This window comes from Neoarius graeffei, chromosome 1 (genome assembly GCF_027579695.1).
Source record: "Neoarius graeffei isolate fNeoGra1 chromosome 1, fNeoGra1.pri, whole genome shotgun sequence".
NCBI lineage: Eukaryota > Metazoa > Chordata > Actinopteri > Siluriformes > Ariidae > Neoarius > Neoarius graeffei.
This window is the reverse complement of record NC_083569.1, coordinates 43,630,551-43,658,022: the sequence shown is the minus strand read 5'-3', so window position 1 is coordinate 43,658,022 and position 27,472 is coordinate 43,630,551. Positions and strand designations below refer to the sequence as shown.

Sequence of the window (27,472 nt, the reverse complement as noted above, 5' to 3'; positions counted from 1 at the left end):
TGCAGCTTTCCAAGTGGCGTCTCGAAGCCCTAAAGCGAGGCTCGGAGTTTTATTTTATTTTTTTCTCCTCAGGATTAAACCTCACTCTCTTTACTTGTTTTATTAATGCAGATAGATGTAATTTGTGTATTATTTAAAGTTATTTAAATTTTCGGAATGAGCAACCGATGAAGCCTACTGGTTGCTAAGGTAACCGAACGTCATTTCCGTTCATTTAAAAATCCAGCTCTCTGAGGTAAAAAACAAACAAACAAACACATGGATGTGAGTTTCTTTTTCAGCTGTTCTGCAGGTAGTTGTGTGTAATTTAAAGAGAGAAGTGTTTTCTCTCTGTGTGTGTGTGTGTGTGTGGTGGAGTAATTATATATTATGGCTGAGTGGAGCAGTTCGAGCTTTTCACACGCGGTTCCGAACGGGTCCAGTCGCCACGAGAAGAGCCTGGGACTCCTCGCTATCAAATTCGTCACACTACTACAAGAGACCAAAGACGGCATCCTCGATTTAAAAGTGGTAATTAAAAATAAATAAATAAATAAATAATAATAAAACTTCTCTTGCCCTGGAGTTGAGGTAATTCGTGAGGTAACTTGTGAGGCAGTGCACTAAAGCTGCTACTTTACACTACCGTTCAAAAGTTTAGGGTCACCCAGACAATTTAGTGTTTTCCATGAAAAGTCACACTTTTATTTCCCACCATAAGTTGTAAAATGAATAGAAAATATAGTCGAGACATTTTTCTGGCCATTTTGAGCATTTAATCGACCCCACAAATGTGATGCTCCAGAAACTCAATCTGCTCAAAGGAAGGTCAGTTTTATAGCTTCTCTAAAGAGCTCAACTGTTTTCAGCTGTGCTAACATGATTGTACAAGGGTTTTCTAATCATCCATTAGCCTTCTGAGGCAATGAGCAAACACATTGTACCATTAGAACACTGGAGTGAGAGTTGCTGGAAATGGGCCTCTATACACCTATTTTGCACCAAAAACCACACATTTGCAGCTAGAATAGTCATTTAGCACATTAGCAATGGATAGAGTGCATTTCTGATTAGTTTAAAGTGATCTTCATTGAAAAGAACAGTGCTTTTCTTTCAAAAATAAGCACATTTCAAAGTGACCCCAAACTTTTGAACGGTAGTGTATGTTTTGGTCGTCACTTTCTTCCAGACAGTAAACACACAGTTCATCCCCTCCTGTGTCTCTGACAGGCTTTTAAAGCCCCTGAGGTTTGTTTCAGCAGGTGATGTGGCTGTTGAGTTGTTTTTCTCCTCCTCTTCTTTTAGCTAAAGCTAAAGTAACTTTTAGGTCACTTGAGAGTAGCTTAGCAGCACTTTAAGGGTTGTTTTACAATCAGGGTACAAAGTTTCTGTCACAGGGGTCCAAAATTCAAACTGATTCAAACTGGTTCTTGTACCAGTTTTTAAGTGAAGGACAAGTTAAAGAACAGATTTCAGGTCATTTTTTGACGTGTGTATATGGTAGTTTTGTGTAATCTGCTATAAGATGGGAGAAACAAATGAAGTGATTCTCGGAGAGGATGTTTTTTTTTTTGACAATTCAGAATCCACTACTTCCATAGTGCTTTTAAATATAAGGCTGTAAGCTTTGTGTTCGTTGTCTCTAATATTTATGTCCCAATATCTTGACCACGTTTTAGGATGAAAATAATCATTTTAGATATGTTATTTTATATTGAAAAATTAGCTGTCTCGGAGAGGACTTTTTTTTTGACACAATTACATACTAATTTGATCAAAATAGTCTGAAAACTTCCTGGCATTCAACATTAAAACTCAACTATGTTTCCAATGAGATGGAACCAAATATGTGTTTTATGGTATAAAGAATGATGTAAGTGCATCCCTTTTGGAGCTACCTGTGGTCAAAAAAAGCACTTTCTCTAAATGACACGAGTAATTTTGCTAAATATGACACGTATTGCCATACATTCACCAAAAATAACATTATCACCAAATTTTTTTTTTTTTTTGCATGGTAAATAGAGCTATCACAGGGCTACAATAAACAACCAAGTTTATTTAGTCAAGCCTTTTGATATTGAAGATAAGTGTTAAATGTGATTTTTAGCTTGCGTACCCGGATTGTAAAACAACCCTTAAGGCAAAAATATCTACACATTTTATTAATAGCATACAGTTCGATATGATGTACATTAATATGACAGAATGGAATTATATTCTCTTTTTTTTTTTTTTTTTAGTACAAACTTTATTCTAGATTTTTATTTCCTGACCTCTACATTGAGTCAGTACAAAAAGGAGAAAAAAAAAAAAAGATTTCCAAACGTTTCCTTTTGTGCTGGAAAATTAAATACCACAGAAAAGGTTCGTCTGTCACTGCATGTTACCCAAAAGCTAACTTTTCAGACAAAAACAGGGTAGACTGGGGACAGTTTGTATTCCCATAAATGAATTCCAACCAATCAGGTTTGAGATTACATCAGAAGTTAGATATTGACCCTTAGAGTATCCGATTTCCTTTCAGCCTGGCGCACTCTGGCAAATTTTTTTTTTTATTTTTTTTCCGTGGCTTGGTCACGCAACTTATTGATGCAAGTGAAAAATCGCTTTGTGTGATATTCTGTGACAAAAAATCGCCAGTCGCTGACTTGCTGCAGAGATATTGCCGCATGTGCGTGTCTTTGCAATAATGAAGCAAAGTAGTTATGTGATTTCTACATGACTTGTGTCCAAAAATCGCAATACGCTTGCAATGGAAAATCGCCCATGTGTGCCAGGCTATCGGTACAACGCGTTGGAATTATGTGGCAGATCACAGAATCCAGGGACACGTGTCTGCCTGGGGGCATTTTGAGTTATTGACACATTCAGAAAGTACGGTTTCTAAGCTTTCCAATGATGCCTTCCATGTGGAGATCTGACAATATTTGAAGAATGTGTGGCCTTTTGAAAGTGTATACTTCTTAAAACAGAAAAGGGAGAAAATCGCCCTCAAAGTTTTCCATCTCAGTTACTCTGGGTGTAGGGCGGGCACATAATGCTGCTCATTTGCATGACATTAAGGAAAGCCCTACCCCCTACTAGCTAGCACGATACTACTTTCATGTAAACAAAGATCACCATGTCAATTTTCCTTCCATGCAAAGTATGCCCAACACAATTATGAAGTACAAAAATAAGCCCTAAAGTATACTTTAACGTTTTGTGGTTGAAAAATTACTCACACCGTAAGAAAGAAAGATAGCACGATGATGACACAACTAACACAACACTAGTTTCATGTAAAGCCTCGGTCACAACCGGCCGTACAGTACGCGCTCCTACGGCCGGTCTACATTAAAAAACGCAAGAAACGCATGAGCGCGCGCATGAAACGCACGAGAGAGCGCGCGTGTGATGTGCTGATTTTCGAGCCGCAGACCGGCCGCAGAGGTTCTTTGTCATGTCAAACAAACTCTACGGGCGCTTACGTTTTTTTCAGGTTGCAAGACAAACTTGCGGCCAACGCGCGTCTTTCTCCATGAACAAAAAAAAAAAAAACGCAGCGATTTGGGAAACGCCAAAAATCACACGGCCAAAAAATCGTACGTCCGGTTGTGACCTAGGCTTAACCAAACCACAACACTCCCCATTACATGCAAAAATAACCACACAGCCTTAGATTAATAAACTCACCCCATCAGAAAGAGAAACGGCGCCTTGCACACACCAATGCCTCCGATGGAATGTAATCCTAAAACGGTCCGTGTATCATCCCATCATTCAAGTATTCCATTCAATCTGGAAAACGAGGTTGCGTTTTTTTTTGCTAGAAATGGTTATCTCCGATGTAAATACCGTGTGTCTGTTTGCTTCGCGGTGTGTGTCGGCTCCTCTGCGCTCTGTTTAGTAACTCATTCCATAGTGAAATCACACGCCTGTATGCAGTTAAGTAGCCATGCACTCAACTCTGATCATACAGCTGATTCGCGGAAAAAAAAAAACAAATGACTTAAATCATCATGTGAATGGCCCATATGGTAATTTACCCACACCCCCCAGCAAGCTACAGTCCTGACAAAAATGAGACAATTTGCAACAAAAAATGTATGCTTTTCCAACAAAACAATCTATTATCTGAAATACTGATTGCATTCTTCAAGATCTCAACTTGCACATGATGGAAAAAAACAAAAATCACAAATTTCGAAAAAAAATGCTTCTTTTGCGATTATCTCGGATTCGTTTCGGCCGACATGTGTCCCTGGATTCGGTGAGGGGTCACATATTCTCTCTCTCTCTTTTTAATACAAACTTTTATTCTAGATTTTTATTTCCTGACCTCTACATTGAGTCAGTACAAAAAGGAGAAAAAAAAAGATTTCCAAACGTTTCCTTTTGTGCTGGAAAATTAAATACCACAGAAAAGGTTATGTCGCTGTATGTTACCCAAAAGCTAACTTTTCAGACAAAAATATAGGGGAGACTGGGGGAGATTTGCAATAGGGGAGACTTGGGACAGTTTGTATTCCCATAAATGAATTCCAACCAATCAGGTTTGAGATTGACCCTTCGAGTGTATTCAGACCAGGATAGTTCGATAGTTCACTTGCTTTGGTCCGAACCAAATGTTTTTTTTTATTTTTTCATTTTGGTGCGGTTCGCTTTCACACTGTACATTTTAGTAAGCGGACCAAAATCTGTCAACAAAGCCACGCGCCCTGAGGTCGTTCAGCTATTGGTCAGAGACGACACGCGCACAAAGCATTAAGTTCAAAAGTAGTCACGGAGGATAGCGCTGATGAGCGCACATCATGTTGTGACAGTTCTGGCTCTTCACGCAAGACGAAGGAGGTATGGTGTCGGGATATTCGCCTTATCCATCGTAATAGATGAATTTCTTTTTTGCGTCGCTAGTACCGCCACTTTTTGAAAGAATGTCCCTGATTTTAATGTAGGTCTGACGGAGTTTCTTCACTTTTAGCCGACATTGTTCTGGGGAGCGCGTGAACCCCTTCTCCTTCATTTTCTCACTGAATACAGCAAACACGTCGGCATTTTTGTGTGTTCTCTCCAAAAGCTCAGATATGGACATCTGCCCATACCGTATATCCACAAGGGTGCGTGTTTCTTCCTCGGCCCACGTTTGCCCCTACTCATTTTTTGTACTCTGTAGTCTAGCCTACCACTGGTCTGAATGAGTGAACGACTGTTGTAAGGTTCCCTTGACAACCGAAACAGTGTTTGCGCTTTGCGGTGGAGTATCAAGGCTCTGTTCCCCATAATGCTCGACAAACGACGGAAGCTCCCGAGGTACAAAAAAGCAAAACTGTCAGATTAGGTCCGGTCTGCTTTCACACCTCCAAAAGATCCGCACCAGGGTTCCTTTGGTCCGGACCGAGTCCGACCTTGCAGCTCGGTCTCGGTCCGCTTGTTTGGTCCTGACCAGAGTTCGGTGGTTTGTATTCAGACCAACCCAAAAGGTCCAGACCAAGGGAAATTGGGTCGTTTGGTCCGGACCAAACAACATAGGTGTGAATACGCCCTTAGAGTAACCGACTTCCTTTCAGCCTGGCGCACTCGGGCAATTTTTTTTTCCTTTTTTTTCCGTGGCCTGGTCATGCAACTTTTTGACGCAAGTGAAAAATCGCTTCGTGTGCAGGTATTTGCGATGGTGGTTTTTGTTGCTTGTGACAGATCGCAGGTATCAAACATGCTTTATATTCTGTGACGACAAATCACCAGTCGCTGACTTGCTGCAGAGATATCGCTGTATGTGCGTGTTTTTGCGCTAATCAAGCAAAGTAGTTATGTGATTTCTACATGACTTGTATCCAAAAATCGCCCGTGTGTGCCAGGCTATCAATACAACACATTGGAATTATATTCTCTCTCTTTTTTTATTGCAAATTTTATTCTAGATTTTTATTTCCTGACCTCTACATTGAGTCAGTACAAAAAGGAGAAAAAAAAAGATTTCCAAACATTTCCTTTTGTGCTGGAAAATTAAATACCACAGAAAAGGTTTGTCTGTCACTGCATGTTACCCAAAAGCTAACTTTTTAGACAAAAACATAGGGGAGACTGGGGGAGATTTGGGATAGGGGAGACTTGAGACAGGTTTGAGATTACATCAGAAGTTAGATATTGACCCTTCTTCTTCAGCAGTCCATCAATGTCAATGATGACTGTTATGCAGTGAGGATTAAAGGTCGGAGGTGGAATGTAGAATATCAACTTCATTGTCTAGAAGAACGCCCCAAAAAGCGAATTCAATCTTCCTGGTGCCTAATTTGCACCCTAAAATTAAATAAAACGGTTAAAATATACTGGTTTGCGCGAGTTCCGAAGGTTTGTTTACATCTCACTTATGCGCGCTTTCACCGCCAGGGGGCCGTCATCGTGACGTCATTCAAGGCAAACAGACCGGGAGCAGCTCTGTGTTTACTTGCGAACCGAGCACACGTGTATGGACTCTGGTCGTGAGAGGTTGTGTAAAATGTCTGAAAGCGATGGCGATTTTGAAGTAGGAACTCTCCAAATTGAATATCGAGAGGTGAAACCATACTGTACATGTATGAACCTATGGCCGTTGCGAAGCAATCTGTGAATGTGGCTCACTGGTTTGACCGTGCAGCCTCGGAATCGGACAGCGACTCGGCCGACTCTGATCGCAGTGACCCCGGACCTCAACAAGACTCGCACCCAAACGATTTATCCTGGTACTTATGATGAAGTCCTACTTTCGTCGTAATACTAAATAAGAGCCCTTTTGAAGAGTAATTAAACCGCCCTCCCTAGTGGATTTAGGGAACGATTACTGGACAGTGCGCCGGTAGGCCACATTAGCCTGCCGTCCGCGGCATTATACTATTTCTAGCCTGCTGTAAACAAGGAAATATCCCTTTGTCTCATTTCCACAGTGATTGTACAGGATCCCTCAGGATTCTTGACCTGTCAATTGCAAGCAAAAGTAAAAATGTTTACCTCCAATCTTCTCCTTTTTGCTTGAGCGTTGCTGCTCCGTTTCTTCTTTGACTGCTTGATTTTGTGTTTGAATTTTGTCGGGACAGCGTCAGGTTTGAGCCTTTCCTCTCCGACACTGATACCTAAACTCTCCAACAGATGGGGATTCTTCAAAAAGTGATCGGAGCATGGAGTGGCGTATTTACCCGGCTGCCAACCCTCTCGCTTCACGCGCACAATCCGCTCTCTCTGCCTCTTCTCCTCTCTCAGTAAAAGGTAAAAACTTCTTCCTGAACCGGTCCCGTTGTTACAGTTCACTGCACAACAATAAGGCATGGATTTTCAGTATTCAAGGCTGAGGTCACGGTATTTTACCATACGGACCGACCTTAAGCTGGTAAATAATATATTTATTTTTTCTTTACCAAATTCTAACAGAAAACGAGAGCGCCCAAAAGGGAAAACCGAGCCGAGCCGCCATTTTGAATCCTCATTCAGGGCTGTAATGCAAATGGCTTCCTCCTCGGTATACAAGTTTTTTGCTCGGCGTTAGCAACAGTTAGAGGTTTTTAGCTTTCTCCTGAAATGTTTTCTTTTATTTCTTCTTCCTCAGGGTAGTAAAACTTGCTTTCACTGTGAAGACTGTCGTTATCGCTATCCATGCTGTAAAATTTAATGCTATTCTCCTGAGAAATGCGAGAATAATTGTTGACAAAAATTGCTACTGTTTGTTGTTCTGTCAGGTTTTATGGCAGTTTACAAGCAAAGTGTATGTTTGTTGTTGTTGTGAACGAGCGAGTCGCCAGAGGTCCATATCCAGGGTCCATAATTGGGGTCTCTATCGTAGGATACGGACCTGCTCGCCAGCCAATCAGAGTGCAGGGTTTGATGGAAACTGGACCGCGAAAAAAATAAATGGTATTATTTATTAAGCTTAAGTTTCTTTCCCCTCAGAATTTTTTTTCCTTCAAAATGGCCAGATAGGGAGAGTTGGGACAGTTCATCATATTACAGTTTTTTTTTTTTTTTTTTTGCGGTTTGCAAATTTAAAAATGTTTGTTTAAAAATGTGATCATGTACTTGCATGAGGATTAATCTTATTTCATTCCTTCTTGAGAATGGACCTGTGGTGGGTTTCCCAAAAGCCTCTTAACACTAAGAGCATCTTAACTAGGAGAGAGCGTATTCAGTGTGCTGCTCGCGCTACCGTTTAATGATGACCTTTGTGCTACAATGCTTTTGGGAAACTCAGCACTGTTTAGTCTCATCAGGTTTTGGATAAACTGACATTTTTCTATCGCTGTACCGGCATTGTGTGTTCATACAGTTCATATGTTACAAGTTTTGATGATAAATAAAATTGAAACATGTAGGCCTCAGCATTTTTTTGTTTTTGTCCCATGTCTCCCTGCAAAAAAAAAAAAATACTGACAGGAAAAGTGAAGCCTGAAGGCCAGTATACGTGTGAAACTAATGTTGTGGTAAGAGGGTGTAGTAGGCTAAATCCTCTCTAACGCGATATGAGCGTGACGCTACCCGCAAAGAATTTCACACAATCTACAAAAACTGAAAACTTGTCCCCGCTCTCCCCTAATGAAGGCTACTGGGTTTTTCTGCAAATGTGACGGTCAAGGTCTCCTAGAAGAACTGGGGCTGATTCTAGAAGATGCTCAGTAAAACGTGCAGCTCATTTCCTTATAAAACTGCATAAATTGTACCTGAGACACTTTTTTTTTTTTAAGCAAAGGGTCCTCACAGCAAATATTGACTCGTTTCATTTATTTTTGTTGGCTGCTCTTTATAGTATTTTATAGAAAGATATTCAGCTTAGTTGATTTCATAGTTGTATCGGCAAGAACCAGCGTTTTGAGGTCTAAAAGTCCTCTGAGCCGTAAGGAAATATCTCCTGCTGTGCCCCCCTTCCCCCTCCTGCTTTTGTCTTCAACTACCTCTAAACCTAATCACTAATCCCACAGTAATGTTCACACCGGGGGCTCTTGTTCTGCCAGTTGTGTCTGTTGGTGAAATTTGAACTGGTTTCTGTGATTCTGCTCTTCAGGCTGCGGAGTGTCTGGCTGTCAGACAGAAGAGAAGGATCTACGACATCACGAACGTCCTCGAAGGGATCGGCCTCATCGAGAAAAAGACTAAAAACACTATCCAATGGAAGTGAGTGGGAAGACCGAACAAAGACTGTAACTGTTAAACTTCATTGTTGTTATAGTGTGTTATCACGTGGATATGCTCTGTTTTCTTCCAAGACACTGGAGGAATATTTATTGATTGTTGGAAAAAAAAAAAGCAGCTTAATTTTGTATTAGGGGGGAGAGTTCAGGCTGCCAGCCTCAGGAGATCCTGGAGCAGGTGGACCTTCTGAAAGGTCAGATAGCGGACCTGGAGAGGCAAGAAAGGGAGCTGGATATGCAGAAAGCATGTCTGCAGCAAAGCGTCAAACACCTACAGGAAGACCCCAACAGCAGCAGATATCCTTTAAGTCCGACTTAATGTATTTGCACGAATGCAGCCTGCCTTATTTGTATGAATATTTCCCCCATTTGTGATTTAAATAATGCCAAGAAATCTGGAAAGTCTTGAAAAGACACCACTCCCATGAGGGCCTGAACACACATTCACTTGGCAGATGGGTCTGTCTCAGAAACTGGGTACTGTGGGGGTACCCCACTAAATATACTCAGTCAATAAACTATACGGTTTTGAATGGTGATGTTAGTTTTAATTTGAAATAAAATGATGAAAGAAATAATACAGATAAAACTAAATCTTTGATGTGAATACTCTATTCAGAATTTGGCCAAAATTCTGCAAATTTGTGGAAAAATGGCGGCTTGATCTGGGACATGATAAATGGTTGACTCCATCGCATTCCCTTAAAAAGGTTGTAGTCCACTGAAAAGTCTACAGTTATCACTAATTGTATTTTAAGTTGTAACTTTATACACCTAAGGATTGGTGCGCTCACAGAATAATCATAACCGCAATAAAACATCATGCAAAATATTTGATCACCGTCGTAACTCCATTTTCCGCAGACCCAAAGCCAATACGATCGTGTGTTTTGATCTAAATGGAAAGCCTCAGGGTCAAGGTCACGACCTCACCAAAAGTAGTAACTTAAAATCACTACGCCATATAAACATTTAGTTATAAATCTGCGATTTTGCTTTTTAAAACGAAAGCTGAAAGTTCGGTATAGAATATGTTTCTTACAGAATATGTTCCGATGGTAGCTGGTCTTGTATGAATTTCTGAGCTATAAAATGAGTTGTGGTCTATTTGTTACCGTAGCGTGTTATTTGTGTGCGGGGAAGGACACACATTAACAATTTGCATGTGTAGAATGGAATTTTCCACTCCAACAGTTAGAAGTTGATTGTGCTTCCATTTGCGGTCTTTCTGTTACGCGGGTGATCTGTTCGGACGTTATCACTGAAAAGGTGAGTTTTGATGGTTTTATTTTGTTTTAGTCTTGCAGTATAAGGCAATAGAATGTTTTTTCTTTTTCATCTTTCATATTTCGTAGTGTTTGCGTATTTTTGGCCAATATTTTGCAACCATGGTCAATTTAGATCGAACTTTTGATAGAATCTACAGCCAGTCATTTTGCCCCGCCCCCGCCTCGCGCTCCGTCCGGTGCGGTAGTGATGTCCCGTTGCTCGCGCGCCGCAGCAGAGACCCGCGCGACCTTCAGCCGGTACAGCCGCTCTTCTTTTACCAGCACCGTTATTCTCATCTTTCCGGTGTGTTCTTGATTTTTTCCATTGTGTCCTATTCAGGGGCGTCACTAGGAATTAAGCTTTACTGGGGCACTGCCCCACCCCCCGCACAATGCACCTTAACGTTCCTGTCCCCAACCTATGCAAAGTGGATAATTCTCATGCTCTCGTGGATGAAGTTATGCGAGGAATAGGTCAACGAGACGGAAAACACATCCCAGTCCCCAAAAAATTTATTGTTGGTATTTGGGCTTTTAATGCATGCTGATGCTAAACATGTCACCTCAACTCTCACAATTCACAAACTTAGCTGGTTAGTTATGACTGACTAGCACATAGCCTACAACCTTAATCTTGCCTCTCTCACCCTCCTCCTCATCTGTCACTGTTTCCCTGCCCCTGTCTCTGCTTCATGAGAAGAATTGTCTGATATCCATCTGGAAAAGTAATTTAATATCGTTTAATTCAATGTAGTTCAATGGGTTTGTTAGAATATGGTTTGCTTAGTTTTGTTGCAAAAACTTTGCGCTACCTTAACTCATCCAGAGCCCGTTCTCTGACTCCTCCAAAGAGTAGACTCCTCTCCAGTAAGCTAAATGGACTCATGGCACGCCGCAGGCATGCTATGTTTACAGTGAGAATCTCCCAGACCAACCAGAAAATTAGTTAGAAAGAAGAGGCGATAGAAGTTTGAAAAACACTCTGTCCTACAACTTACAGTAGATAAATGATCTGCCAAAGAAACTAGTTTGTTACGAAAATCTTTCAACATTTTCTTACTGGGGCACGTGCCCCAGTAAAAAAGGCCTAGTGACGCCCCTGGTCCTATTTCGCCATATCAAATACCCAAAATGTATCTCATTATTCATATTTAAGTGAATAATCAATTCAGTCATCATAACTTGGCATTTTTAACCCAAGCAATCAAAAAGAGGAAATTTATTCAATATTTTCACTCATCTGTGAAGGAGGGGCTTTAATTCTTCATAATGGAGTTATTTTATGTGGAAATCAATTTTACAAAAGCATTTGAACTGTAATCAAAAAAATGTTCCACAGTGGAGGCCAGATAAAGCAAGATGCTATCTTTATTCTTATTAAACATGACAAAAGAAACATTGAGTGTTAGGTAAATGCAAAAAAAAAAAAGTAAAATTAAGGCCAATTTATGCTGACAACCCAGTCCTCGCAGATAGCGTCGCAGACGGCGTCTGCGTAGCCCCCCCACCTTCGCAGACGCTCTGCGCGCACCTCCCAAAAATTGTGACCACCGCAGAAGCCTCGCAGACAAGAGGGCTCTGATTGGTCCACTCTACATCCGCTGTACACGCACTTCCGCTTCCCTACTTTCCCGGTTTGTTTTGTTTTCACGACCGCCATTTTTAAAAACACGAGCGAAGATGGAGCAGCACGAAGAGCGGTTGATTGAGGAAGTACGTACATCTATACGACTCCAGTTCTAGTCATTATAAAAAAAAAAAAAAGTTCTAGTCATTATAAGTAACCGGAGGATAAACACTCCACTAACCACACCCACCAACTACTCCTAGCGACTTCGCGCCCCCTTGCATTGTGCCGGTGAATAACATCGCGCACGCCTATTACTCCCCGCTCAACGATAAATTACAACTGTCTGCGAAAAGCTATCTGCGAAAGCCTTGTCGCAAGAGCATGCAGAGGCCTTTAGAAAATGTTTTTTTTTTTTTTACTACAATGTCCCAAATGAGAGACCAGTTTCTGAGACGGACCCAAATACATTCATCTAAAGTGACTTTTAGTTTCAAGTAGGCCAAATAAAAAATAAAATAAAATAAAAAAAATAAGTCAGCTTAGAGCTATGTAAAACAGCCAACTTGTTGCAAGTGCGACATGATTTGAATTTTGCTTTCAGAACTAATGCAGGATACATAGTTGAGATAAAGGTGGACCCTCCGGTGCAACAGCTAGGGGTATGAGGTACACAAGTACACTGTTCAGGAATGTAAAAACTGAAGATGTGAGGAGCCAGATAGTGCGCGATGTATAACTTGAGGTAATGTCATGCAGTAAGAATTGATGCACAAGTGAATTAGGATTAGGTGACCAGAGAAAAGGTGCTAAAAACTTAAAACCACTAAGGACCATGTATGAGAACCCGTGAAGAATGAGGACAGGGGAGATGATTTTCATTTGCAGGTTAAAAGTTTATAAACTATTAGCAGTCATGTTCTCTCTCTCTCTCACACACACTCGCTCAGTTCTCGATAAGTGCTTGAGGATTATGCGGGTTTTATTGCACTTGAAGACTTGGTGGATTTTATATCGCTGTTTTAAGGGTCATTGAAGAAACAACTGAGCAGTTCGCCTCTAAATCACTATCATGCAGAGCCAGGTGTTTATCTTATTTCACTGTGTATATGCCTGCAGTTACAATAAGTGAACTTATTCGAAGTTACCTCTGGCAAAAAAAAAAAAATCAGAACCAAAAGCTTTTTTTTTTTAACAAACACAAATTTTCATCAACTTTCCCCTTTATTTTTGCCTTGTCTCAATTCTTAAACTTCATCTTTATTATCTCAGGTGAACTTTGTTGGTTCTAGGCTCCTTAGGCCTTGGGAATAGAAAATTGTGAATGAACACTTTTTTTTTTTTTTAAATTTGGAAATGGTTAAGTGCGTAATATTTAAGTAAATACTTACAATTCTGAAATAAGTTCCCGAGTGGCGTGACAGAAACGCATGTGCCCCATCATCCAGAGGTCACCAGTTCGAGTCTTGCTCTTGCCAAGAGAGCAAAATTGGCTGTGCTCTCAGGGATCATTCCCTTGTCGATCACAAGTGACACTGGCCGATCATGCATACGGAAGCGGGCGGATAGTGTTTTTCTCCGAGTGTGTTGCGTTGCCCCTGATGTTGCATGGCTTTGAATGCCTTGGAGGAAACGCATGATGGCCTTCATCCTCCCTGATTGGTTTTGGTCATGTGATAGGGGAGAGCTGTCTGATGAGTGGGAATTGGCCATGATGAAATGAGGGAGAAAATCCACGTGGGGGGATTCCAGGGGGGGAATCCCATCTTGTTGCACGTCCTTGTGCTTTCAGTTGGTATTGGATAGTGAACTAGTTAGTATAAATTGGGTGTTTACATTGGATAGAAAATGTTGTAGTATTTATATGGTGCCTTAAACACTTTCAAGTGGTGTGTCATGACTACAATGCAACATACTCTCAGAATATACAGTGGTGCTTGAAAGGTTGTGAACCCTTTAGAATTTTCTATATTTCTGCATAAATATGACCTAAAACAACATCAGATTTTCACACAAGTCCTAAAAGTAGATAAAGAGAACCCAGTTAAACAAAAATATTACACTTGGTCATTTATTTATTGAGGAGAAATGATCCAATATTTCATATCTGTGAGTGGCAAAAGTATGTGAACCTCTAGGATTAGCAGTTAATTTGAAGGTGAAATTAGAGTCAGGTGTTTTCAATCAATGGGATGACAATCAGGTGTGAGTGGGCACCCTGTTTTATTTAAAGAACAGGGATCTATCAAAGTCTGATCTTCACAACACATGTTTGTGGAAGTGTATCATGGCACGAACAAAGGAGATTTCTGAGGACCTTAGAAAAAGCGTTGTTGATGCTCATCAGGCTGGAAAAGGTTACAAAACCATCTCTAAAGAGTTTGGACTCCACCAATCCACAGCCAGGCAGATTGTGTACAAATGGAGGAAATTCAAGACCATTGTTACCCTCCCCAGGAATGGTCGACCAACAAAGATCACTCCAAGAGCAAGGCGTGTAATAGTTGGCGAGGTCACAAAGGACCCCAGGGTAACTTCTAAGCAACTGAAGGCCTCTCTCACATTGGCTAATGTTCATGAGTCCACCATCAGGAGAACACTGAAAAACAATGGTGTGCATGGCAAGGTTGCAAGGAGAAAGCCACTGCTCTCCAAAAAGAGCATTGCTACTTGACTGCAGTTTGCTAAAGATCACGTGGACAAGCCAGAAGGCTATTGGAAAAATGTTTTGTGGACGGATGAGACCAAAATGGAACTTTTTGGTTTAAATGAGAAGTGTTATGTTTGGAGAAAGGAAAACGCTGCATTCCAGCATAAGAACCTTATCCCATCTGTGAAACATGGTGGTGGTAGTGTCATGGTTTGGGTCCCTTTTGCTGCATCTGGGCCAGGACGGCTTGCCATCATTGACGGAACAATGAATTCTGAATTATACCAGCGAATTCTAAAGGAAATTGTCAGGACATCTGTCCATGAACTGAATCTCAAGAGAAGGTGGGTCATGCAGCAAGACAATGACCCTAAGCACACAAGTTGTTCTACCAAAGAATGGTTAAAGAAGAATAAAGTTAATGTTTTGGAATGGCCAAGTCAAAGTCCTGACCTTAATCCAGTCGAAATGTTGTGGAAGGACCTGAAGCGAGCAGTTCATGTGAGGAAACCCAGCAACATCCCAGAGTTGAAGCTGTTCTGTACGGAGGAATGGGCTAAAATTCCTCCAAGCCGGTGTGCAGGACTGATCAACAGTTACCGGAAACATTTAGTTGCAGTTATTGCTGCACAAGGGGGTCACACCGGATACTGAAAGCAAAGGTTCTTATACTTTTGCCACTCACAGATATGTAATATTGGATCATATCGCTAATCCTAGAGGTTCACATACTTTTGCCACTCACAGATATGTAATATTGGATCATTTTCCTCAATAAATAAATGACTAAGTATAATATTTTTGTCTCATTTGTTTAACTGGGTTCTCTTTATCTACTTTTAGGACTTGTGGGAAAATCTGATGATGTTTTTAGGTCATATTTATGCAGAAATATAGAAAATTCTAAAGGGTTCACAAACTTTCAAGCACCATTGTACATACATGTTTTATTTCCTTAACTTGTTTCAGTCAAGTCTTGAGCTTTTGAAATATTTCATCCACTCTACTGCTGTTATCTAACTCAGGATCACAGCCGTTGATTTGTGCAAGTGTGGAATTTCTCTGTAAGAGTTCTAAAAACCATAGAAGTACATTGTGATCTCAGCACCACCATTTGAAAACAGGCAGATAATTATAGGCACGTAACTGTGGCTTTTGTGAATAAAATCCAGTTTTTCCAGTCTCATGCCAGATTTATTTCCCCCCTTTGCATCAGCATCAGTCATCGTCGATTTTTATTTTGAAGACATAAGTCTTATTTCTGGTAAAACCATTGAGTTTTATGATAATCAGTATCTGCTTTGCTTTCACTGTTCACCCAAACCTTACATCATGTTGTCCAAGTCTTCTCTCCATATATTCCTTTACTTTGCATACGTATAACTATGTGACTCATGAGGACATATGTGATGTGTTCAGCGGAGACACTCTTCTGGCAGTAATGGCACCTGCAGGGACACAGCTGGAAGTCCCTGTGCCAGAAGTGGTATGTAACATTTTACATTTCAGTAGGTATTTACTGTAGGCAGTAATCAACTAGGTCTATGAAGAAGGTGTCAGAAACACAGCAACAAGAGACTGGCAGTGAAACCTGAGATAAAATTCAAGGCTTTTGGATGGAGACCAGCGGTTCTCAAACTTTTTTCTGCTTTAAGGCCCACCTATTCATACTTGTAATGAGTTGGGGCCCATTAAAAAAGATCCCCAATTATTTTGGCTCATCTATTCGATTAGAATCTAATAATCTAATGTAAAGTGTATTAATGGGATGCAACCTCATGCCCTGTTACAGATGGAAGCCCAGAAATTAAATAAATACAGTAAAAACAAACTGTTTAATTTTAGGTATTTTAACTGTATGGCTGTGCCAGAAGCCAACGTAAAACCCTGCATGCGGGTCATTCTCAGTCAACAGGGATTAATGATCCAAAAGTGAAGTCTGGGCGACTAACACAATAACTTGATACCATGTTTGTGTAGCACAAACAAACAAGTTATTAAAACCAAGAAGTACACTTAAAAGAAGTGGATATAGAAACCACTCAATGGGATTGGATCCTTACATGCTAACAAAGAAGGATTTTTCCTGCGAGTTGGAAAATTATCCATCCGTTGGGTTCCCCGACATCTCAAACTACCTGGTGCTGCAGACATCGTTCTACACGGACACACAGATGAAAACCTGGAAGAGCATGGAGGAGGAGTGCAACTTTTTATATGTGGCTGGGTTAAAGACCTGGGAATAAGGACACTACAAGATAGACGGCAGTGGATGGATCTAAGTGCAGGAAAAGTGTTTATTAGCAGGTGTGATGTTTACAAAAACAAAATGCAAAGCAGAATCATAGAGTATTTAAACAGCATTAAAAACGTGGCTAGAAACCAATAATACTTGGCAAAGCCTCTGTGAAAACAGCGTCCTTATATGCACGTGCTGAGTGCACTCAAAGTAGTATCAGGTGTTTCCCATAACAACTGGGTCCCAAGAGCACACACAACATGCCCTGAGTGCGCGCGGCTGCTCAAACTGCGCCAGACCCAAGCACGCAAAGGTGTGGCAGTCAAGTGTTCGCATGCTGTGTGACCACAACTTTTAGCTCATGCCACCAAAATGCCTTGTTTTCATCTATAAAGCATCGCAAGCTGTAACATGACCGTAGCTTAATGAGGTGGGTATGACATTGGATGCAATCCAGCAATTGTACCCTAGTGCGAGTACAACTTGGGGAAAAATTTTTATGCGCCACTAGATGGCGCTTCGCGACAGGCCCAATGGTTGAGAAACACTGACTTGGAGAACAAACCAAGAATAACTACTTAAAGGTGGGTTGATGGCAAAATATCAAACAAAATGCAGCTATGAATCAAGAGACATGTATTACACCGGTTCTTTCTCTGCTCCTCTCGCTAAAACAAAAACTACAAGTATCAATAAAATGGCATCCAACAGTGTGCTTCCTGTTGACCCACAGTTTTAACCTCCTAGGGCCTAGCGGTCACATACGTGGACAGCACTTTTTAGAAATTCAGAACAAGAATCCACATATGTGGACATACTTTTTCTCAAAAAGTACACCTTATCAAAGATGATGCTTAGTTTTTATTCTAATCAGGTTCTAATAAGCCCAAATAGCAAAAAGAAATAAAAAATGCATGTAAAAAAAACAGCTTGGGTCTTAGGAGGTTAAAGTAGTTAATAATAAATGCATGTAATTTGCAATCTGTACTCTTCCCTCTTAGTCAGGGAAGATAAGGAACACTGTGGATCAGGCAGCCATAAAGTTGTTAAACACATTTTAACCAGTTTATCTTTATATGTATTCTCTCAGTCTCCAAATGGCCAGAAGAGATACCAAGTGAATCTGCGGAGCCACTCGACTCCCATCCAAGTGTTGCTGATCAACAGAGAAACTTCTAGCTCCAGACCGGTCGTCTTCTCTGTGCCACCCCCAGATGACCTTTGTGCCATGCCCACTCCACCCAACACACCTGCCAGCCTGCAAAAGTACCCCATCGCTTCAGAGTCCTGTGGTTTGGAGCACAGCCAGCTCACTCCCTTGTCGACTTCATCTAATCTTCACATGGGTACACTCAACTCCCTGATATACAGATGTATAGGTTATTTTTAAAGATCTCAGCGTATTAAAACGGATTTGTACCACAGAGCGGACTTCTCTAATCTGATTGGTTAGAAGGTGTGTGTTATTTTTGTGTGACTGCATGGAAGGACAGTAGTTTCAAATCTTCTTCTTCTTTTGGCTGCTCCCGATTAGGGGTCGCCACAGTGGATCTTTCGTCTCCATTGCTCCCTGTCTTCCGCATCCTCTCTACCACACCTGCCACTTTCATGTCCTCTCTCACCACATCCATGTATCTCCTCTTTGGCCTTCCTCGTTTTCGTTTGCCTGGCAGCTCCATCCTCAACATTCTCCTTCCAACATGCTCTGCATCTCTTCTCAGGATGTTCCCAGACCATCTCGGTCTCATCTCTCTTAGCTTCATTCCCAAGCTCTCCACATGTGCTGTCCCTCTGATGTGCTCGTTCCTTATCCTGTCCAACCTCCCATCGCAAACCTTAACATCCTCAACTCCGCCACCTCCAACTTTGCCTCCTGTCTCTTCGTTAAGGGTACGGTCTCCAATCCATACATCACAGCTGGTCTCACTACTGTCTTATGCATCTTACCTTTCACTTTTGCTGGGACTTTCCTATCACAAATGACTCCCGAACTCCTTCTCCAACTGCTCCACCCTGCCTGCACTCTCTTTCTCACCTCACTATCGCAGCCCCCATTTTCCTACACAGTTGTCCCCAGGTACTTGAATTCACCAACTTTCTTTACGTCTGCTCCTTGCATCTTCACTACACTCTCATCCCCATTCTCATTGATGCACATGTATTCTGTTTTGCTCCTGCTCACCTTCATTCCTCTTCGTTCCAATGCATACCTCCATCTCTCCAAACCCAGCTCAACCTCCTTTCTACTTTCACCACATATCACAATATCATCCGCAAACATCATGTACCATGGTGACTCCTGCCTCACTTCGTCCATCAAGCTATCCATCACTATGGCAAACAAGAAAGGACTCAAAGCAGATCCTTGATGGAGTCCCACCTTCACCTTGAACCATTCATTTGTTCCAACCGCACACCTCACTGCTGTTTCACTGTTCTCATACATGTCTTGCACCACTCTGATATACTTCTCATTCACTCCACTCTTTCTCATACAATACCATAAACTCATCTCTCGGCACTCGATTGTATGCCTTCTCCAGGTCTACAAACACACAATGTAGCTTTCTCTGGCCTTCCCTGTACTTCTCCATTAACATTCTTAAAGCAAAAATTGCATCCGATGTGCTCTTCCTTGGCATAAACCCGTACTGCTGTTCACAGACCTCTCTTCTCAATCTCGCCTCCAATACCCTTTCCCATAACTTCATGGTGTGGCTCATCAATTTTATTCCTCTGTAATTACTGCAGCTCTGTACATCTCCCTTATTCTTGTATCAATATACAACCCTGATTCCAAAAAAGTTGGGACAAAGTACAAATTGTAAATAAAAACGGAATGCAATGATGTGGAAGTTTCAAAATTCCCTATTTTATTCAGAATAGAACATAGATGACATATCAAATGTTTAAACTGAGAAAATGTATCATTTAAAGAGAAAAATTAGGTGATTTTAAATTTCATGACAACACATCTCAAAAAAGTTGGGACAAGGCCATGTTTACCACTGTGAGACATCCCCTTTTCTCTTTACAACAGTCTGTAAACGTCTGGGGACTGAGGAGACAAGTTGCTCAAGTTTAGGGATAGGAATGTTAACCCATTCTTGTCTAATGTAGGATTCTAGTTGCTCAACTGTCTTAGGTCTTTTTTGTCGTATCTTCCGTTTTATGATGCGCCAAATGTTTTCTATGGGTGAAAGATCTGGACTGCAGGCTGGCCAGTTCAGTACCCGGACCCTTCTTCTACGCAGCCATGATGCTGTAATTGATGCAGTATGTGGTTTGGCATTGTCATGTTGGAAAATGCAAGGTCTTCCCTGAAAGAGACGTCGTCTGGATGGGAGCATATGTTGCTCTAGAACCTGGATATACCTTTCAGCATCGATGGTGTCTTTCCAGATGTGTAAGCTGCCCATGCCACACGCACTAATGCAACCCCATACCATCAGAGATGCAGGCTTCTGAACTGAGCGCTGATAACAACTTGGGTCGTCCTTCTCCTCTTTAGTCCGAATGACACGGCGTCCCTGATTTCCATAAAGAACTTCAAATTTTGATTCGTCTGACCACAGAACAGTTTTCCACTTTGCCACAGTCCATTTTAAATGAGCCTTGGCCCAGAGAAGACGTCTGCGCTTCTGGATCATGTTTAGATACGGCTTCTTCTTTGAACTATAGAGTTTTAGCTGGCAACGGCGGATGGCACGGTGAATTGTGTTCACAGATAATGTTCTCTGGAAATATTCCTGAGCCCATTTTGTGATTTCCAATACAGAAGCATGCCTGTATGTGATGCAGTGCCGTCTAAGGGCCCGAAGATCACGGGCACCCAGTATGGTTTTCCGACCTTGACCCTTGCGCACAGAGATTCTTCCAGATTCTCTGAAGCTTTTGATGATATTATGCATTGTAGATGATGATATGTTCAAACTCTTTGCAATTTTACACTTTCGAACTCCTTTCTGATATTGCTCCACTATTTGTCGGCGCAGAATGAGGGGGATTGGTGATCCTCTTCCCATCTTTACTTCTGAGAGCCGCTGCCACTCCAAAATGCTCTTTTTATACCCAGTCATGTTAATGACCCATTGCCAATTGACCTAATGAGTTGCAATTTGGTCCTCCAGCTGTTCCTTTTTTGTACCTTTAACTTTTCCAGCCTCTTATTGCCCCTGTCCCAACTTTTTTGAGATGTGTTGCTGTCATGAAATTTCAAATGAGCCAATATTTGGCATGACATTTCAAAATGTCTCACTTTCGACATTTGATATGTTGTCTATGTTCTATTGTGAATACAATATCAGTTTTTGAGATTTGTAAATTATTGCATTCCGTTTTTATTTACAATTTGTACTTTGTTCCAACTTTTTTGGAATCGGGGTTGTACAAGAATAAGGGAGATGTACAGAGCTGCAGTAATTACAGAGGAATAAAATTGATTGTTTAACGAGATTGTTTAATAAGATCCTAGAGAATGAGAAAATGCCAAATGAATGGAGAAAGAGTGTGCTAGTTCATTGGAACTAGCACATTCTTTCTCCATTCATTCGGCATTTTCTCATTCTCTAGGATCTTATTAAACAATCTCGTTAGGAACTCCACAGCCGTCTCACCCAAACATCTCCAAGCCTCAATTGGGATACTGTCTGGTCCGACTGCTTTCCCAGTCTTCATTCTTTTCATGGCTGCCCTCACCTCATCCTTACTAACCAACTCTGCTTCCTGATTTGCTGTCTCCAACGAATCTGACCTTTTCTCTCTTGGATTCTCCTCATTTAATAAATCCTCAAAGTACTCTTTCCACCTTCTTAATGCATTCTCTTTGTCAGCACATTTCCATTTCCATCTTTCATCACTCTTGCCTGCTGTACATCCCTCGCTTCCCTGTTTCTCTGCCTAGCTAGTCTGTACAGGTCTTTCTCGCCTTCTTTGGTCTCCAGTCTTTCATACAACTCCTGGTATGCATCTGCTTTCACCTTCGCTACCACTCTTTTTGCCTTCTGTCTCATCTCTCTGTATAACCGCCTGCTTTCCTCATCTCTCTGCTCGTCCCAATTCTTCTTTGCTAGCCTCTTCTCTTTTATAATTTCCTGCACTTCTTTGTTCCACCACCATGTCTCCTTGTCTTCCTTCCTCCTTCCCGATGACCACCCTAGCACCTTCCTTGCTGCCTCTCTTACTAGTACAGCAATAGTATTCCAATCTTCTGGCAGACTTCCATTACCACTCAATGCTCGTCTCATTTCTTCCCTAAACTCCTTCTGATGTTCAACCTCTTTTAGTTTCCACCACTTAATCTTCATCTCCACTATTTCACGCTTCCTCTTTTTCACTTTCAAGCTCATCCTGCACACGACCACTTGATGTTGTCTAGCTACACTCTCCCCTGCCATCACTTTACAGTCTCCAAATCTCCTTCAGGTTACCCCTTCTGCAGAGTATGTAGTCCACCTGTGTAGATCTTCCTCCACTCTTACGTCACCCTGTGCTGCTCTTTCTTCTCAAAGTATGTATTGACTATTGCCAAATTCATCCTCTTTGAAAAATCAACCACCATTTGCCCTTCCACATTTCTCTCTCTTACACCATATCTGCCCATCGCGTCCTCATCTCCTCTGTTTCCCTCGTCAACATGTCCATTGAAATCTGCTCCTATGAGCACGCGCTCCTCCCTCCGTATACTTTCTACCACTTCATCCATCTTTTCCCAAAAAGACTCTCTCTTCATTCTCACATCCAACCTGTGGGGTGTACACACACACAACATTGATTACCACTCCTTGAATCTCCAACTTCATGCCTATCACTCTATCCTACACCCTCTTCACATCAATCACACTGTTGACCAACTCTCTCCTCAAAACAATACCAACACCATTTCTCTTTCCATCCACTCCATAATAAAACAACTTGCATCCATCTCCAATGTTCTTGGCCTTGCTTCCTTTCCATCTCGTCTCCTGCACACACAAAATGTCCAACTTCCTTCTTTCCATCATACCTGCTAACTCTCTCGCTCTGCCAGTCAGTGTTCCCACATTCAGTGTTCCTACCCTCAATTCTAAGCTCCTTCCCTTCCATCTTTCATGCTCTCTCCTAACACGCCTCCCCCCTCGCTTTCTCCTTCTCCGTTTTGGCGCAACAGTAGCACACTTTCCACCGGCACCCTGTTGACCAATAGTACCAGAGGCGGTCGTTGTTAACCCGGGCCAGGACCGATCCAGTATGGCATTTCTCTTTTCATTCCGCATGTTAGATTTGGCACAGTTTTACGCCAGATGCCTTTCCTGACACAACCCTCTCCAATTTATCCGGGCTTGGGACCGGCACCAAGAGTAGGCTTATGCACCCCCAGTGGCTGGATTACAGTAGTTTCAAATGTAACCTGAAAAATAATCAACTTTGGGGTGATGACAGTAAAAACGCTTTGTCAGGTTGTCACACCATCCTATCGTTGATTATTTTCCTGTAACAGCATGCCATGTTGTTTTTCATTATCTTCCTCAAATATGATAATAGTTATAATAAATAATAGATTTATTCATGATGTACATAAAGACAACTTGACTTGTGTGTTAATTTTGAAGATGTTTCATCAGTTCATAAGTCGATAAATCCTGTCGAATGATTGATTACACCTCGTGTCTTGTTGTCTTGACTTACTGCTGTACTACTGCGACATTTTGTAGGCATCTTTTATTCCGTCGTTGTTTGTTTTCTAGCTGTCCTTAAACATGTCTCCTTTTCAGAGTGCCACTCTGAATCCCTTGGCAGTCAGTGCATGTTGATGCAGGAGCCCCTTGTTGAACCAGAGGCTTCAGCACAATCACATGGAGAGCTGGGAGGGCAGGATATGCAGTCCATGATGGATGTGGGAAATCTGCTCCGACTCAACACTGTGGACCAAACGAAGGAGGAGAGAGAAGGTAACGAGGAGCACCGTGTTTATCCTGACTGGTATATAGTAGGCATATCAGACTCTTGCTGGCCATGCTGTGAAAATTATACTGTGCATGCAGACGCTCGTCTGAGTTTCCAAATCTGTCATTGCTTAACTCTTGAATATTTTCTATCATGAGTACGATCATTAAAAAGCTTATAATCTCTGCTTTCCAAAGAAATGTATCTGGTTAAGATCTGTTCAGTAACTGCAGGTTGAAGTTGGTACAACAGAGTTAAAAAAAAAAAAAAAACAACTGCTCACGGGACGTCGGGAAACTGCCGGTGCTTTTTGAGTCACAGCAAAGCGGTCAGGCTCTCTCTCTCCTGATCGGTTTCCAACTGGATTACTCATATCAATCAGATAACTTTCATAGGGAAGTTCTCTCACTCTCCCAGTTTCTGATGAAATATTTAAAGCAAAATTTTCCGTTTGCTAGTTTTGATGCTATGATTCACGGAAGACTTTGAAGTGAGTTTTCAGAGCTTTACCTACTTTTTTTTTCAAATCAAACTGATTCATTCAAGTAAATAGGTGTTTTAGGATATAACTGGAGTTGTTTTGATGAAAAATATTGAGATCTTAGTGGTCCGAATGAGATTTTAAAAAACCGGAAGTCAGAAACGAGTGTGTCAATTTCCATCCATCCATTATCTCTAGCCGCTTTATCCTGTTCTACAGGGTTGCAGGCAAGCTGGAGCCTATCCCAGCTGACTATGGGCGAAAGGCGGGGTACACCCTGGACAAGTCGCCAGGTCATCACAGGGCTGACACATAGACACAGACAACCATTCACACTCACATTCACACCTACGGTCAATTTAGAGTCACCAGTTAACCTAACCTGCATGTCTTTGGACTGTGGGGGAAACCGGAGCACCCGGAGGAAACCCACGCGGACACGGGGAGAACATGCAAACTCCGCACAGAAAGGCCCTCGCCGGCCACAGGGCTCGAACCCAGAACCTTCTTGCTGTGAGGCGACAGCGCTAACCACTACACCACCGTGCTGCCCGAGTGTCAATTTCAATTCAGTTAAATGGAATTGTGTTTTGGATGTGGATCTCAGTTGTTTTTTTTTTTTTGAGGTTCGCCTTGAAAGCTTTGAATATTATTATTTATATTCTTTCATATAAACACTAATGGGCCCTACTTTTGGGAAATACAAAGGCCTACAGAGCACAAAGAGGGTATTAGAAATAATCCTTTTTAATTGAGTGCGCCGATTTAACATTTTTGCATAATTAGCATAATACTAATTTGCATATAAGTATCTTGGGGGGGAAAAGTTATTAAGAAAAAACTTTTGATCTCATTTGTTAATGAGACTCATTTTGGACTATGCAATCATCAGACATAATATTATGGCTTTTTTTTTTTTTTTTTAAATTAAGCCAGCTTTTCAATCTTTGATTTGTAATATCTCAAGAATGGATAAACATATTTTAATTCTGTAAAAGTATGGTGTTTAGCATTCAGTGAGAGCACTTTCAAGCAATTTGGATCGGATTAGAATTTTCACCTGATCGGCCTATTTTCGATCTTTAGTGTGTGTTCTCGTGGCTTTAGAGCTGTGTTACTTCTGCCTCGAGTGAAGTCATACGTATTCCTGCTATTGTACATTACTATGTCCTCTGCTGTCTAAACCAGCGTTTCTCAACCTTTTTTCAGTCACGGCACCCTTCAGAAGTATGCAAATTCTCAAGGCACCCCCATATAAAATATACGCAGTGACGTTGTGACATGGGAAAGGGGGCCATGAGACAAATTTTGATGATGCATGAGGCAGCGATGATCTGCATTAGTGTATCTATCGTTTTTTGGAATTTTAATTCATTTTATTTATTTCAATGTTAGAATATATAATTTTTTGACGGCACCCCTAATGAAGCCAGACGGCACCCCAGGTTGAGAAAGACTGGTCTAAACAACGCAATCACAACTAAGAAAAGCTTAGAGATTACGCAGCCTGACGATTCAGTGACAGCATTTTCAATCAATTTGGACTGCATTTGAATTTTCACCTGATATGTAAATAAAATATTATGAGTCTTACATAATCTACGGAAGCCGAGAGAGGCCCTTCATATAATCTTTTTTATTTTTTTATTTTTTTTTATTCACCTTGTTATCCCGAGATAACGACATAATTAATTCAGGATCTCGAGAAAACAACACAACTAATTCGAGATCTCGAGAAAACAAAACAATTATTTCATGATCTCAGCTGGATCACTGTATCTCCGTCGGTAGAGACGAAGCCGGGCCAGTCTTCTGCGGAGGTGCCGCGGACTAATTTTGAAATTATCCCTTATTAAAAGACTTAATGCAATCTCTCCCTGTGTCAACCCCTGATCACAATATTGCCTTATTAGCTGATCGATTATTCCAGACATTCTAATGACCAAAGTTGCGTCTATACAGAATGAGAAATAGCCCCAAAGTCAGCATATCACAAGTCTCTTGGCGCACCTGAATGAACCATTTCTCAGCTGTTTACTCGAGATCATGAAATAACGGTTTTGTTTTCTTGAGATCTTGAATTAGTTGTGTTGTTTTCTCGAGATCCTGAATTAATTATGTCGTTCTCTCGGGATAACAAGGTGAATTAAAAAAAAGGATTATATGAAGGGCCTCTCTCGGCTTCCGCAATAATCTCATTGCAGCATCTATTTTTTTTTTTAACTTCTAAATTGCATTCTGTTTTTAAAGGTGTTGCTGATCTTATAGATGAGCTCATGTCCTCTGATGGTAAGTTGTTCCATGCATTTGAATCAAAGTGTTGGTCTACTTTTGTGTGATCTGTTGTTTTCCTCAAAACTCCATGGTGACCAAATTAGCAATTCTCAGCCCCGTGTCCATTTTGAGTTGAAATGATGCCGATAATAAGAGAGATTGTTGACTTAAGGAGTGAGGGAATGGCATCAAACCTCAGCAGCTTCACCTGAAACCCTGCCAATAATTCCTTTACAACGGTCACGGAAGCGTCTCTGTTTACACACTTGCGCCTGCACTAATTTGTTTTTGTTTCTGCAGTCTTCCCCCTGCTGCGCCTCTCGCCCAACCCTGGCGTGGATTACAATTTCAACCTCGATGACAACGAGGGAGTGTGCGACCTGTTTGATGTTCAGATTCTGAACTATTAAGAAAGAGGCTCAATTCTTCTGTCGGGTTTGGCACAAATTGTCTTCTCCTCCATAGTAACAGTCCGGAGTATTGCCACTAATAAACGCCAACGACATTCAAAACAACCTCTGTGTTCTCCACACACTGCACCTCGGCCTGAATTCATATTCTATTCAAGTCTCTCCTTAACAGAATGATCGATTTGATCCCATTATTAGTCACTAATGAGTGGTCTAATTCATCACTCTGCATTAATGTCAGTCGAGAGATTGCATCACTTTTGATTTTTCTTTTCCGTGTTTGTGTGTGGTTACTGGAGCACCTGCCTTAAGATTGCCTTTCTGTTTTTATTTGCCTTCACCACAGAGATCTGGAATAATTGTGGGCTTTTGCACTCGTCTGCTTCTACTGTTTTTGGTTAATGTTTGTAAGAATAATTACAGTGCTGCCGTATTTCATTCTTGGAAGTTTACTTTAAGCTATTTAAAAGATTTTCTCTGTAAAATAATTTGTTTAGATAGTTGTACGTAATTTATCATTTCAAGCACTCTTAAATAAGAGAATGT

General features: G+C 41.3%; 1 protein-coding gene across 2 annotated transcripts; it reads left to right on the top strand.

Moving 5' to 3' along the window:
• Window positions 1-257: 257 nt before the first annotated feature.
• Window positions 258-27,472, top strand: e2f5 (E2F transcription factor 5). 2 transcript variants are annotated; one of them, XM_060923055.1, is made up of 8 exons: window positions 258-510; window positions 8,987-9,096; window positions 9,249-9,410; window positions 15,976-16,084; window positions 17,928-18,183; window positions 23,590-23,766; window positions 26,493-26,531; window positions 26,817-27,472. In XM_060923055.1, exons 1-8 carry the CDS (start codon window positions 370-372, stop codon window positions 26,924-26,926), a joined length of 1,104 nt encoding a protein of 367 aa, XP_060779038.1. In that variant the 5' UTR covers window positions 258-369; the 3' UTR covers window positions 26,927-27,472. The 2 variants fall into 2 exon arrangements, with proteins under 2 accessions (XP_060779038.1, XP_060779044.1); XM_060923061.1 differs by lacking the exon at window positions 258-510 and having other exon boundaries at window positions 9,090-9,122.

Bases quoted from the DNA above. Each gene is read 5' to 3' on its own strand.
- e2f5 (XM_060923055.1), top strand. From the start codon at position 370: ATGGCTGAGTGGAGCAGTTCGAGCTTTTCACACGCGGTTCCGAACGGG. The intron at 9,411-15,975 runs ATATCCTTTAAG...TACTTTGCATAC, and splicing joins GAAGACCCCAACAGCAGCAG to GTATAACTATGTGACTCATG. The intron at 18,184-23,589 runs GTACACTCAACT...TCTCCTTTTCAG, and splicing joins TTCATCTAATCTTCACATGG to AGTGCCACTCTGAATCCCTT.